This window comes from Trachurus japonicus, chromosome 24, assembly GCF_045865225.1.
Source record: "Trachurus japonicus isolate A0001 chromosome 24, Traja_1.0".
Taxonomy (NCBI): domain Eukaryota; kingdom Metazoa; phylum Chordata; class Actinopteri; order Carangiformes; family Carangidae; genus Trachurus; species Trachurus japonicus.
Genome location: NC_140930.1, coordinates 5,081,288 through 5,094,670, shown reverse-complemented (window position 1 = coordinate 5,094,670; position 13,383 = coordinate 5,081,288). Strand labels below are relative to the sequence as shown.

General features: G+C 42.3%; 1 protein-coding gene across 1 annotated transcript; it reads right to left on the bottom strand.

Moving 5' to 3' along the window:
* Positions 1 to 584: 584 nt before the first annotated feature.
* slc35d3 (solute carrier family 35 member D3) lies at positions 585 to 12,335 on the bottom strand. Its single transcript, XM_085770989.1, has 4 exons — positions 11,430 to 12,335; positions 6,896 to 7,106; positions 2,967 to 3,124; positions 585 to 2,171 (listed from the first exon to the last, which is right to left on the bottom strand). Exons 1-4 carry the CDS (start codon positions 11,652 to 11,654, stop codon positions 1,416 to 1,418), a joined length of 1,350 nt encoding a protein of 449 aa, XP_085627115.1. The 5' UTR covers positions 11,655 to 12,335; the 3' UTR covers positions 585 to 1,415.
* Positions 12,336 to 13,383: the final 1,048 nt, after the last annotated feature.

Below are 13,383 nucleotides of genomic sequence, written 5' to 3'. Positions count from 1 at the left end.
GAAAGCAGCATTCTCCATAGACTCCCATGGTAAAATCGCCGACTTTACATCCTCAATAAACATGTTAAAAGCCTGGTGTCAGCACGTTTTTTTGTCTCGATAGTGATCGATAGTTTCTACCCCCGCACACACTCTGAGGGGGGTGAATTTTTTTTTTAACTCTACAGCTTTACTGTTATTAGGTTAAAATTCTGGCCAATTAGGGCGCGGAAATGTTGAGTGACAGGTCCGAGCAGCTCCGTGGACAGCTGCTTCGAGGCCAGTGGGCGGGTTCTCGGCCGGCCAATCCAACATGGCGCTGTTCAGGCCGCCATATTTGAGTCACAAAACGACTCCCCAAAACCAATGGGTGACGTCACGGGTGCTACGTCCATTCTTTTTACAGTCTATGATCTGGACCATTTTCAGACTCTGTCCAGATATGGAAGCATATGGACCAGACTCAGGCCGAGGACCCAGATGTTTCATTTACTGTGTCTCTTCCAGCTGTGGCAGTTCACCCACTGGTCCTGCTCACAGGTTCATGATTAGCTCATAAGTTGAAGCCAAAATTTAACAAAACACCATGAGCAGAAAACAAAACTGAAGCTCAACATGAAGCCACCATTGTTTCCTCTCAGGACACGTGAATGTAAACCAGCAGTAGAGTGACAGTGGACCTGCAGGGTCAGAGGCACAGCCGCAGGTTAGTTCTTCTTTGTGGCCGGCGCATGCGTTTACAAGTGATTGAACTTGAACCTGAACCACATGTGCGTTAAAGGTTTTAATTCAGTCTCCCCACAGCCAATCAGAAACAAGAACGAAAACAGACAAACAACAACTAACAAACAAAAAAAAACTAAACTTTCAGGTGCTGTTTGTTTAGCTGTTCCCTGATCGGAGGCGATGTCTCAGTTTGGACAAGATGCACAGTTTGTTTCATCAAGTCCTGCTTAAGTTTGGCGAGTTGTCCGATCGGTGGGGCCGCAAACCAAACCCAATCATGCTACACAGCAGCTAGCCTGTTTCCCTGCTGCACGGCTGAAGGAGATGAGAGGCAGAAATTATCTCTGACAGGCAGCTTCTCCCAAAACTCTTCATCCACTTTCCTCCACCAGGAACCTTTTCTCTTTTTTTTTTCTTGAAGTCTCATCACAAATGAGGAAACTGACACAGTTTCTTGCCCTTAAAGCAGCCGAGAGCCTGTTTTTGTGCTCAAAGCCCCCGTGAGATGAAACTGAACTTTTAGCACAAAAACATTGGCACTGACATTGCGGCAGTTTAATTTAATGCTAATAAAAGAGGTTCCCGGTGGACACGCAGCTTCAGTTTGTCTTTCTCCTTTTTTCTTCTCCTCAGGTTTCTTTTCTTTTTTTTTAATCCTCCCGTTTCTTTTCCAGTTTTCTTTCCTGTCCAGGTCTCTCTGTCCTGCCCCTTTACGGACTCTGCTGCTCCATGTTATCAATCAAAGGTTCTTTCTTCAAAAACTGCAGATGTCTGATGGACCTCCACACCCCGACGTAGCTGTCACTGACCGACTGCCCGGGGCCGGCGGCGGCGGCTGTGGTCTCCCGGTGCAGATGCTCCCTCTGCATCTCCAGCGCCTCCTTCTCCGTCATGATGTGAGGATTCGCCCCTCCGTCTCCTTGTGCGGCGTCTCCTGTCCACACCTGTCCGTTTGCCAAACCGGCCGTCACCGCCTCCACCTTCCCGTCGCCGCTCAGCACTCCCTCCGTCTGAGCTTGTCCTGGATCGGATCCGGTGCCGGCAGCGGGACCGTCACCGTTCAGCGGCGGTTTCTCCTGGTAGGGTTCCCCGGGCAACCCGCCGTCCTTCCCCGCCTCCTCCAGATCCTCGTACGAGCTCTTCTTCTTCGTCTCAAAGTACTTGACCACGCAGTAGGTGATGGAGCCGACGGTGTTCACCACCACGCCGCCGATGAACAGCCCCGTCGGAGCCACGTCGCTGAACGCCAGCATGCCCACGGTGATGGTGGCGATGCTCTTGACGACGCCGACGAAGCTGGTGGTGACGGCGGAGTTGATGTAGGTGCAGTGCAGCGTGGTGAAGTTCATGGCGCAGCCGATGAAGATGCAGAAGACGAAGATGACGGTGATGTGGGGGTCGTTCCAGCCCTCGTAGGTCCACATGTTGATGCCGTCCATGGAGATGAGGGAGCAGACGAACAGCACCTGAGAAAGAGACACAGAGGAACATTAGTAAGGAAAGTAGAGAGTAGCGGTGGTGGTGGTAGTAGTCGTACGCTGCAATGGGCAAACAGAAATGCAAAAAAATTTTGATTTAAAAGGAACAATTGTTTTGCAAAACCCAGAGGAAGGAAAATTATTCTGTTAAACCTCAGGGAGGGTGAGTAACAGAGTGAAAAGACAAGAAAACCCCACAGGGAAACTGTGAGACGGCAGAGAAAAGGGTCACAAAAAGTGGTGAGAGAAGAGGAAGAGAAAAAAAAAGGGAATCAGTAAGTAGGCTACATAAAAAGGAAACGGAAAATAACAAAATTCTTCACTAAAAATAAAAGAAGAGATGAAAGAGACGAAAAGACAAAAAGAAAACCAAGAGAAAGTCAGAAGAGACAAAGGGAGAAAACAAGAAGTAAAGAGTGAAGGCTGAAAGTACAACTGAAAAAGCAAAGGTGGAAGTGAAAGAGAAGAAAGTTTAAAAAGGCGAGTGAAAAATAGGAGGGAGAGGCAGGAGAGAGAGTTGGTGAAAAACAGGAAATAAATGGAGATAAGAGGAATAAATAAATAAATAAATAAATGTGGAGAAAAGAGGAAAAATAAAATGATTCTGCAGAAAGATAAAGAAAGGGAAGGAGAGGGAAAAGAAAGAAAGGTTGAAAGACAACAAAAAACAAACGAAAAATGGTTGTAAAAGGTTGATCAGCCAATGGAAAAAAAACCCATAAATGTAAATCTTATAGTAGAAACTCCTCAGTGAGAATTATAAAAGCACCAGTCCGTCCTCACCGGTGTGGCCATGATGGCGATGGCGTACTGCGCCGTCAGCGGGCCGTACTCGCTGTCCAGACTGGTCTTCTGGATCAGGACCAGGTAGGAGGCGTGGATGATGACCGCCAGCACGCCGGTCACGTAGCCGAAGGGGTCGCCGGTCAGATCGCCAGCACCTGGAGGGAAAATCAAGTTTGGAGACTTTTCCTGATGTCTGTTGAAGATTCACTTCCTGTCTATTATATTGTTGTTTATTTCCTGTAATGAATTTTGCTCTATGTTTGGTCACAGCCTGTATTAGACTTTAATTTCTTACATTCTTTGCTGTATTTTGACTTGGAACTGATGATAGATTTGAGTCGTTTGTGGTTTGATATCTTCATGTATTTTGAATTCCTGACTTTGTTGCATTAACAAAATGTGACGTCAGATTTATAGCTGAGTTTCCACTGGAACAAACGAGGCCATACATGTGTGGTGAGGACAGAGTTCATATTCCAGCCGACTGTTTTCAGAATGAAAATTCTCAAACACAAATGTAATTAATTAATGCTCATTGATCTGATTTCACCGTACATTAGAGGCTGTTAGGGAGTTTCATTTTCTTAAAGACAAAGTCAAATATCTGATCATGGCACAAGTATTTTTCTCACTAATATTATAATAGTTTACTAAGGACATGCACCTCATTCTTTGGAAACTAGAACATAACAGATAACAATCTGCACCAAAAAATGAACAAAGTCTCAGATCTCAACAGGATAAACATGTCAGACTTCGGCATGAAGACCCGAACATTATTCAGCCGGAACAGCACCAAGATACACGGGAATCGTCTCTGGCCCCTCCCCCACCCAATGACCAAGTACGGTGCAAATCAACTTCTTTACAAGTACTTCCATGTCATCCTATAGACAGGGTGAAAACATGTAGTTAATAAGGTCACTTTACCACTATGGGTGGTCAGTTATCTGGACATAGTACAATATTAGCAGTAGATAAATAAGACACGGTTCTGCAAACTACTCTACTAGACTGTTTCAACATGTGGACAAACCGAAGGAGGAAGGTAAAGAAAGAGAGTGGGAGTTTGAAGGTGTGAAAGACGAGGAACCAGGACAGATGAATGGAGTTGGAGAAAGAAGCCGGAGGATGAAAACAAAGATAATAGTGAATAAATCCTGAGCTGAGTCTGAATGGAGGCTTAAAACTTACACAACACACACACACACACACACATACATAAATTACACAACTTAAACACTAAAGCTGTGAATAAGGTCTGGACTGGTACGCATACGTCTTCAAATAAACATAATTTACTGGATGGAAAAGAGTCGGAGTCTCCGTTTGATTTCTGAGACCATAAAACTGAAATCGAAGGCAGTAAAAGTAAAACAGGTTCAATCCAGTTTTATGTGGAATCTGATCAAACGGCTGCACAGAATCAATCAGGATCAATCATTTTAACGGCTTCCCGCACAGGAGCTGCATCTGTCAAACAATAAATAGCATGAGGACGAAGACTCATTGGTCCCCAGATATAGCCTCAATGTGTGTGTGTGTATTTATACTGTATGTATACACACACACTTATACATACATGCATTTGCTTTACCGTTAGTTATAAACTATGTTCCAGTCCTGCTGCAGAATCACTATCAGCAGGTTTTTATATCTTGTTTTTGTAGTTTAACATATACAATGCCTAATTTTTACAGTAGCAAATCTTTGAGGAACATTTTATATTAACATAACAAGGACGTGTTATTAAATTAACTTATCTGATATGTTACAAAACATTAATTTGAACATTTTATTATACTGTGATCTCAGCATCTGTTTGATGAATTGGTGCAAAACCAAAGTATTCACGATGCCCAGATCTTTCTGATCTTTTTCCTCTAACGCCACCTTGAGATAAACTTTTTGTAGCTTGCTAGTGAAATATCTTCACAATTAGTAGATGGAATGTGAATTTGATATAATGACATCCGTCATGGTCCCGAGGGTTTGGATTTCAAATAACTTTGATCGCCTTCAGCATCAACACCAGGTCAAAATTTCTTTCTTTTGCTACAACGAAAGCACATAACTTTTTTTTTTTTAAGCTTTCTTTTTTTACTGATGCATTCATTTCTCAATTGTCAAAATACTTCAAAAAAAAATTCCCAGCTGTTAATTTTCTTTGTCTTTGCCTTTTTTTTTTCTTTGCTCTTGCTTTTAACTCTACGTTTAATGTTTACAATTATTTTTTAATTTTTAAAAAATTGTTTGTTTATTATTATTATTATGTTCTTTTTAAATGTTTTGTCTTAATGTAAAGCACTTTGCGTTGCCTTGGTATGAAATGTGCGATATAAATAAAGATGCCTTGCCTTGCTTTGCCTTACTGTTAATGATGCTGAAGTAATAGTGGGGAAAAAAATTGGAGATAATTAGCTTCCTGTACCAATCTCCTCTGCTGCCGAGTGTTTGCTAGGCAGCAGGGGGGTCGAAACATTATGTGTGAAATGTGCAGAATATGAATCTAATGGACAGATTCATCATCCTGGGTTTAATCTTGGTGATAATCACCTTTTTCTCCTGTGAAAATTGAATATTTGTGTCTTCCAGGCGTCTTTCATCAAGTGAGGTGATTTCATTTCATCGATCGCTTGTTTGTTAACGACCGGAAAAGAGGATTACATGTAAAATATTCTGTTTTAGAAGATGAGAAAAAAAAATTCTTTGGAGAATGTGACGTATTTGTTATCTTTGTGGGGGGAGGGGAAATTTTATGTTTGTTTAAGTGCCCATAAAGGCATCATGTGTGTAATGCTTCGACACACTGTAGATGTTTTTTTTTCTGTACTTAACCCAGATCATAATCTTTCTGTGACCTTTAATTAGTATCAAGTAGAGCACAGATTGGATAATTTGGCGGAAAACTAACAATTAACACAACATTGTCTCGCCAAGAATGTATCTGTGCTGAATTTCATGGTCATCCATACTATTGAGATATTTCACTCTGAACCACAAATGTCAACCTCAAGGTGGCGCTAGAGGTAACGTCAGTGCTCATCCTCTAAGGATCATGAACGTCGGTACAAAAGATGTTTAAGACTGGTCCAACTGGTCAATGGACTGACTGACTGATACTCACACAGCTAAGCTAGCACAGCAACTTGTTATCTCGTATACTTGCTCGCAACAAGATTGTTGCAAAGTTATAAAAACTGAATCTCCCCTGATCTTAAATCTAAACATTATATGAGCATCACATTAGGCTACGTTTGTCTGTCAATTCTGATGCACCCAATTCCATTTACCACAGTTCTATGGAGCATTTTAGCATCTTTTAGCACATTAATTCAGTTAGCACCATTTATGTCACATAAGTTTTCAGGAAAATTTCTCTAAAAACACATTTGAAGTTACGGTAGAGCTTGAATATTAAACAGGATGGTGAAAAAACACTTAAGGCAAGGCAAGGCAAGGCATCCTTATTTATATAGCGCATTTCATACCAAGGCAACTCAATGTGCTTTACATAAAGACAAATCATTAAAAAAAAGAAGCATGAAACAGAATAAAAACCAACAAAACACTAAAAACAGAGTTAAAAGCAAGAGCAAATAAAAGTAAAATAAAAGAAAATAGATAAAGTTTTAAGTTCTTAAAAGAGCTCAGCTATAAGCACGTGAAAAGATAAAATGTTTTTAACCTGGATTTAATGTTAATGTGGATTTAATGTTTTTAACCTGGACTTAAATCCTAATGTTGCTCTGTAAATGTTAAATGTGTAAATGAGCACATTTTCCACTCAACCCATAGGTTGTGTTAACACTAGTTTCTGTCTGTTGCACCAAAATGGGCAAAGACAATCATTTATTGCTGTCTGCTGGTAAACAGTGAAACCATATCTGTGTGTGTGCGTGTGTGTAGTTGCTGTGTGTGTTTACCAGCCAGTGCAGCTCCACCGGTGGTGATGAGCACGGCAATGATGACGCCGACGGACGGCACGCCGTTCCTCAGCACACACACTCCGATGCTGAGCGTGAAGAGCGGCAGACAGCGCTTGAAGACGACGTACATGGGCAGACTGAGGCCACGCAGAGACCACAGGGTGAGGGTCGACTGCAGCGTGGAGAGGATACACACCGAGGCAAACTCCTGCACAAAGAGAGGGAAACACACAGGTTACAACATGGGTTATCACTTATGAGGACACTGTAGCGCCTTGTGCATCCTGAACACTTTGAATACCATTGTTACCTCCATGCTAATATACATCAATATGCTATAAACATCAACACCCTGGAGCAAAACTCTTAAATCTACTGATTCACCAGCTTCGTGTCCCCGACTGAAGGACGAGTCCCCACATTGTACATAAAACGGAAACACCTCTGGCACTGTGTGACTTTAATGCTCATATTAAGAAAACCAAAGTGACAGTGATGGAGCTAATGCTGATGTTTAGTGGCTAATTTTCACCCATGGTCAACATTTTCCTCTAGCGAATTAGCATGCTAACACTTTCTGGCATGCTAACGAGCCATCATCCCCAATTACAGCTATACCAAGAACTGTGGTAAGCAATGTCAATGTTCAGTAGTTGTTGTTGTTTTTTTTTTTTTTTTACCTATACAGTCTTTTTACCAATAGATCGTGTATATTTAAAGGGATAGTTCAACATTTTGGCAAATTGGCCCATTGCCATAATCCCTATAGTCATAAAACAACTCTGTCTGGTAATGTTCTGTTATTATCTCATAGCGTGGTGAATGTACAGGTCACAACTTGTCCACCAGAGCGTTTTTGGAGTTGTTGGATTGTGTATTTGATGAGTTTGATGAGGGAAACCAAGAAATCCCATGAGCCTCCGTAGCGTAGCTCTGAGCAGCTCGCGGCTCTGCTCCGCCGTTCTAAAAATAGCTTGCACCTACAATTAAAGGTAACAAACCTACTGCTATAGGGATTATGTCAATGGGCCAATTTGCCAATATGTTGAACTATCCCTTTAAATTCTTCTTCTTCTAATTCTTCTAATGTCCATACATGTGAGATTTCTTTTGCTTATGATGGTCAAATCACTCTATCACGCTCAAACACGTTAAATCACGGTCAGAAAACTTTTTGCTCTCCCACTCAACTTACACCTGAGGCTCATTATGCCCCTACCTATAACCTCTTTCCCCAACACAATACCCCACCTGGTGGTCAAAACACAAACAGGCAAAATGGCTCCTACATTACCTACCCATTATTTGAATTTTGCAGATTCATAAAAAGTGCGCTGCTACAGTTGAATCAGTGTGTTTCTATTGTAGGCCTAGCTTGTAGCCAGTCATGATGTTATCCTGCGTCGCTCTGTCTAATACTAAGTGACTAAAAAGTCAGATTTCCTTAAGGGGCCTTCTCAACTGATTATAAAGTTGGACAAGCTGAAATTTTGACTTTTTTCTGTAAGAGGATCTCTAAAAGTTATTACACGTTCTCTCAGCAATAGCGATAGCAGATAACACTCATTTCCATAAATGCAGAGACTTTCATCCTGGTTGTGGATGATTAAGTGCATTAATCCCAACTCTCATCATCTACCAACAGCCACCTTTTCCCCTCGAGGACCTGGATCCAACTGGAGCTGGAGACGGTTCAAACATTCATGTCGACTTAACACAGACGGTTTCATGCTAGTTTGGGTCGGTCGCTGTGTCGCTACAGCAGCACAGGGTTTTTTTAAATCTTGATAGTTGAAGATTAAAGGTTTAGACACGGTACCAGCTCGAATACCTCAACATATATTCCCATCATTCCCTCAGACATTCATGGTTCCCACAGGATGAATATTAATGTACTGTTTCTCAGATTAACTGGACTTTTGTTCATTTTTACTTTAAGAGTTCAGAACTCTTCAACAGTGTGACGCACTGTGGCTTACTTTGTGTCACTTTGCTCTCACCTGTTTTCTTCCTCCAGCAAAGTGGCTAAGAAGATGAATCACTACCTGAGAGGTCTGTACTCTTAACACACTTTACTGTGACACATTTCTCTCTCTCACACACACACACACACACACACACACACACCCTCCAGCAGCTAAACTGTTCAGAATGTGTGGCATCGTTTATCCAGGTCCTGGATCAGGTCTCAGTGTGTTTGGTTGATGCATTAGTCCAAAATTAGAAATAAAGTCCCTTTAAAAAAGAAAAAGAAGAAACAGGCATTCGTTTGTTCCTTCAGGTGTGAATGTGACTGCTTTCTTGACTTTTTTGTCATTAAGAATTTGAACTGAAGCAGCTTGAATATCAATTAGCCATATTCACAGCGTCGCCATCTTTGCTAAACGTCATCACTCGAGGTGGAAAGACACTGGAAAGCGAATGCTGGGCAAGTCGACCGCTAAATAATAATAATAAAATAACTATAAAGAAAAAACGATATATTTATCGAAAATGGACCCATTAACAAGTGGGTAACATAGATTCATCCACATTAATATGAGACTCTTTTATAACCAAACTCCTCGGGGTCTCTTTAACAACCACTGAGCTGTTCCGGTGTTTACCACAACATCTGATATCGACTAAAAGATCAAGCTTGTTAGCATCTTCCAGGCTTGAATAATGTGAAATGTATCTTGGGTATGCATTGACTATCCACAGTTTTACTGCTTTTCTATCTTACATTACATTAGCAAGTGTGTCATATCAACATTTACGCTACCGTTAGCAGTTGCAGCTAACACCGGCTAACGTATTTTTTCATGAAGATGCTGGCTAACGTAATTGTTTTCCCACCCCGAGTGGTGACATAAGGAAAGATGGCGATGCTGAATACGGTCAATGGATCAGTGGAGCTTATTGTGACCTAAAGCCTATGTAAGTTCTGTTGCTTGGCGACACCTAGTGGCCGTAGTAATTGTGACAGGAGCAAAGAGAAAAGTGTGGTGGTGATGGGTCGGTGCCGTGGAGACGGGTCATCAACACGCAGGTAGCCTACAGGACAGGGGTTGGAGCGATGTTCGATTCCAAATGATCTAGTATCCATGAATGTTACAAAAAAACGTATACAACAGCATTGTTATTGTTGTAACCATGACAACAAAGATCATCCAATGTTGTGGAAGAACTCATTCATATCTTTTGCTCCAGCCACGACCAATACTATAGAAACCATGGCAACGAATGTAGGTGCGCTGCTTTCAGAACAGTCCGATATATTTTTTTACAGTCATGTTTGTTTTGTTGTAGCTGCGTCACAGTTTGTTGGTATTTTAGTGCCCACTTTCCAATCAGAAATGACACACACAGGCTACAGCGCCTCTTGTGGTCAGAAACTTTCACATCAACTGACTCAGCCTGAGAGCTGGTGTTGCTAGGCGACGCACTGTCAACTTCCTTGATGCTACACAGGCGAACTCATTAACAATAACACAAACATTTCTCCTCTTTAGAATTAAGGTCATTGAGTCAACCCATCTATTGTAGCCTGTTATCTACTTCACAACATCTCAACATCTCTTTGTGTTTAAACCAGCTGCTGAGTCACAGGTGGCTCCCAGGGGCCCCGGGGCCTCCAACCTGCTGTGGCTGCTCGGTTGCCATGGGTGATGGAGATAAAATTTTAAAAAAATTAAAAAGAAATAACCAGAGACCAGTGGTCATGTGATCTCTTTGCACCTTAACCCTTCAAACAACAAACCATAGATGTGCCAACATCTTCCCCACAGCTGGTTGATTGATTGATTGATTGATTGATTGATTGATTGATTGATTGATTGATTGATTGATTGATTGATTGATTGATTAGCTGTTGGAATTTAAGTGACATAAACTATTGTGTGTTTGCACCGATCAGAGTCGACTGCAACAAAATAATGTTTCTAAGGGTTTTTCTAAAAGTCTGTTTTCAGTCGTTTTGATGAAGAGTCCTGACGGTAACAGACGGTGTCAGTCATTCAGCTGCTCAGACAATCTACCACTTGTCAATTCAGTCAATCAATCAGTCAATGAACTAATTAGCACAAGTACCTACTGTGTTTTTTTTCCCCCCAGGCTTCCACAGCTTTCAAATTAAATGCTCACTATTAACTTTTAGGCTACTGATGTTGTGGAAACATTTTGTGGCTTTGTCACCTCCTTTGGCATCACCAGTTCACTGAAATACTTTGTTGTTTGAGCTGAGCTGATCATGTGTGTGCCCTAACTTTTTTTTTTCCCCCAAGAGGCTTAAAGTTAGAAAATGACTGCAGAGTATTAAAACCAACAGGAATCAACTTCCTCTATTATTATTGGTTCTGTCTAGTACAAAAATCAATAAAGAAATGTAAAGATCATTCAAAAGGGGTTTAATTTTTAAAATAATTATTGTAATAACTGTAATTTCCCTATAGTACATCAACATTTCCAGTTCTATTAAGATTAAGATTCCCAGTCTGACTTTACAAAGTTTCACCAAATGACCAAACGTTATTTTTTGTTTGTTTTTTACCTTGGAGAGCTGCACGCTGAACGCGGGGATCTTGACCTTCCCCAGCCGCCTCAGGGTCTCCAGGGTGAGCGCCGCGGTGCTGCTGGTCAGGAACTGGATGAGCGTCAGGAAGCCGAAGTGATAATTACTGATGAGGAACTTCAGCAGGATGTTCAGGGAGCCGGAGAAGACGCCGTGCGCAACGGCCACGGTGATGCCCAGCAGCCGGGTCTTGAACACATCCATGTCGGTCCGCTGGTGGCAGGCAGGGGGTTTGATTTGAAAGACAAAAAAGAAAAAAATAATAATAATAAAAAGTAGCGGTGCCGGGGGAAACCCCTCTCAGTGGCCGGTTTGGATCGGTTCTGTGCCGGGGACCGGGGGGAGGGTTTGGTTTTTACGCACAACTGCGACGCACTGCTGATGCTGCTGCTGCTGGACGGAGGAAGAGGAGGAGGACGTGAGGCAGGTCAGCAGCTGTGGAGGGAAGTGAAGCTGCATTCAGGAGCTTACTGTAAAAAAAATTAAATAAAAGCAAAACGAGACCTGAAGAGGAGAGGGGGAGAGAAAGAGAGACAGAGGGGGGGGATCCTCTGCTCGGTTCTGCTGACTCGTCGGTTTTTCTTTAATGGAAATTGCGCTTCAGTTTCAGACTCCTTCTCCACATCGGTGCATTAAAAAAAAAAAAAACTCTCAAACAGACATGTTTCTTCTTCAATTAGTTTCCACTCTCTTCATCTGTGACTTTTCTTTTTCTTTTTGCGCTTCTGTTTCAAGAGGAGAGAAAAAAAATCCCTCGCTCAAACTACCGGAGGAAATAAAAGAGAAGAAGCAGAAGAAGTGAAGTGAAGAGTCGCTGCAGCGAGCGGAGATGTAGAGGAGCCGGTCCAGTAGAGGGGAGGTCGTCCTCTGAGAGCTGCCGGTGAAATATAACAATTTGCCGCAGCGCCTCTTGGCTGTGTACCCGAGGGAGGGGGGAGGGAGGGATGGATGGATAGATGGATGGATGGAGGGGGGAGGGAGGGAGAGAGAGAGGGAGAGAGGGGGGGTGGTGGTGGTATGGTGTCATTGAGGTTCGTTCATTCATTCATTCAACTTTTATTTGCACAGCGTCGCCCAATGAGAGCAGCTCTCTGTCCTCTGCATCGGTGTAAAAGGCACAAATGACTTTAACTTAAAGCTGCAGGGAGAGGGAGGGGGGAGAGTTGGAGAGGAGGGGAGGAGGAGGATAGAGGGAGGGGGGGGGGGCATTAGGGCATTAAATAAAAAAAATGTGAAGCTGATTAAAATCTGAGAACAAACAGTGACTCAGTCTTCTGCAAACTCAGATCAGCGACCACCAGGAAACTCAGATCTATACGTACGTCGGCTCTTCGTCAAAGCTTCTGATTAAAAGTCATGAACCTAAACTGTGGAAGAGAAACTGAACCAAAGCTGAAAACAGTTTTCTACATCAACGTTTTTTGTTTTGGCACAAAGAGCTAAATGTAAAAAGCTGTAGTAGCTGTGTTTCTGAGGCAGTTACATGAAAATCCTTGAATCCTCTCAAACAGTGAAGAGTGAGATTGAAGTTTTTGAGTCGAGTTCAGAACAAAAACACAAAACCAAAGAGTCAGAAAATATCATACAGATGATACAGATACAGATTCTGCTGCTCAACAACATATTGCACCAACAACTCAAACATCGACAGACGAGGTGCAACGACCAGTTTACAGATTTAGTTCCTGACCCAACAAAGGCTCAGAGAGAAAATGAACGAGTTGCTGAAAATGTTAAAGGGATAGTTCAACATTTTGGCAAATTGGCCCATTGCCATAATCCCTATAGTCATAGCAGTAGGTTCGTTACCTTTAATTTTCGGTGCAAGCTATTTTTAGAACGGTGGGGCAGAGCGGCGAGCTGCTCAGAGCTACGCTACGGAGGCTCATGGGATTTCTTGGTTTCTCTCAAATACACAATCCAACAACTCCAC

Bases quoted from the DNA above. Each gene is read 5' to 3' on its own strand.
- slc35d3 (XM_085770989.1), bottom strand. From the start codon at position 11,654: ATGGATGTGTTCAAGACCCGGCTGCTGGGCATCACCGTGGCCGTTGCG. The intron at 7,107-11,429 runs GTAAAAAACAAA...CTCTTTGTGCAG, and splicing joins TCAGCGTGCAGCTCTCCAAG to GAGTTTGCCTCGGTGTGTAT. The intron at 2,172-2,966 runs GTGAGGACGGAC...TCTCTTTCTCAG, and splicing joins TCGCCATCATGGCCACACCG to GTGCTGTTCGTCTGCTCCCT.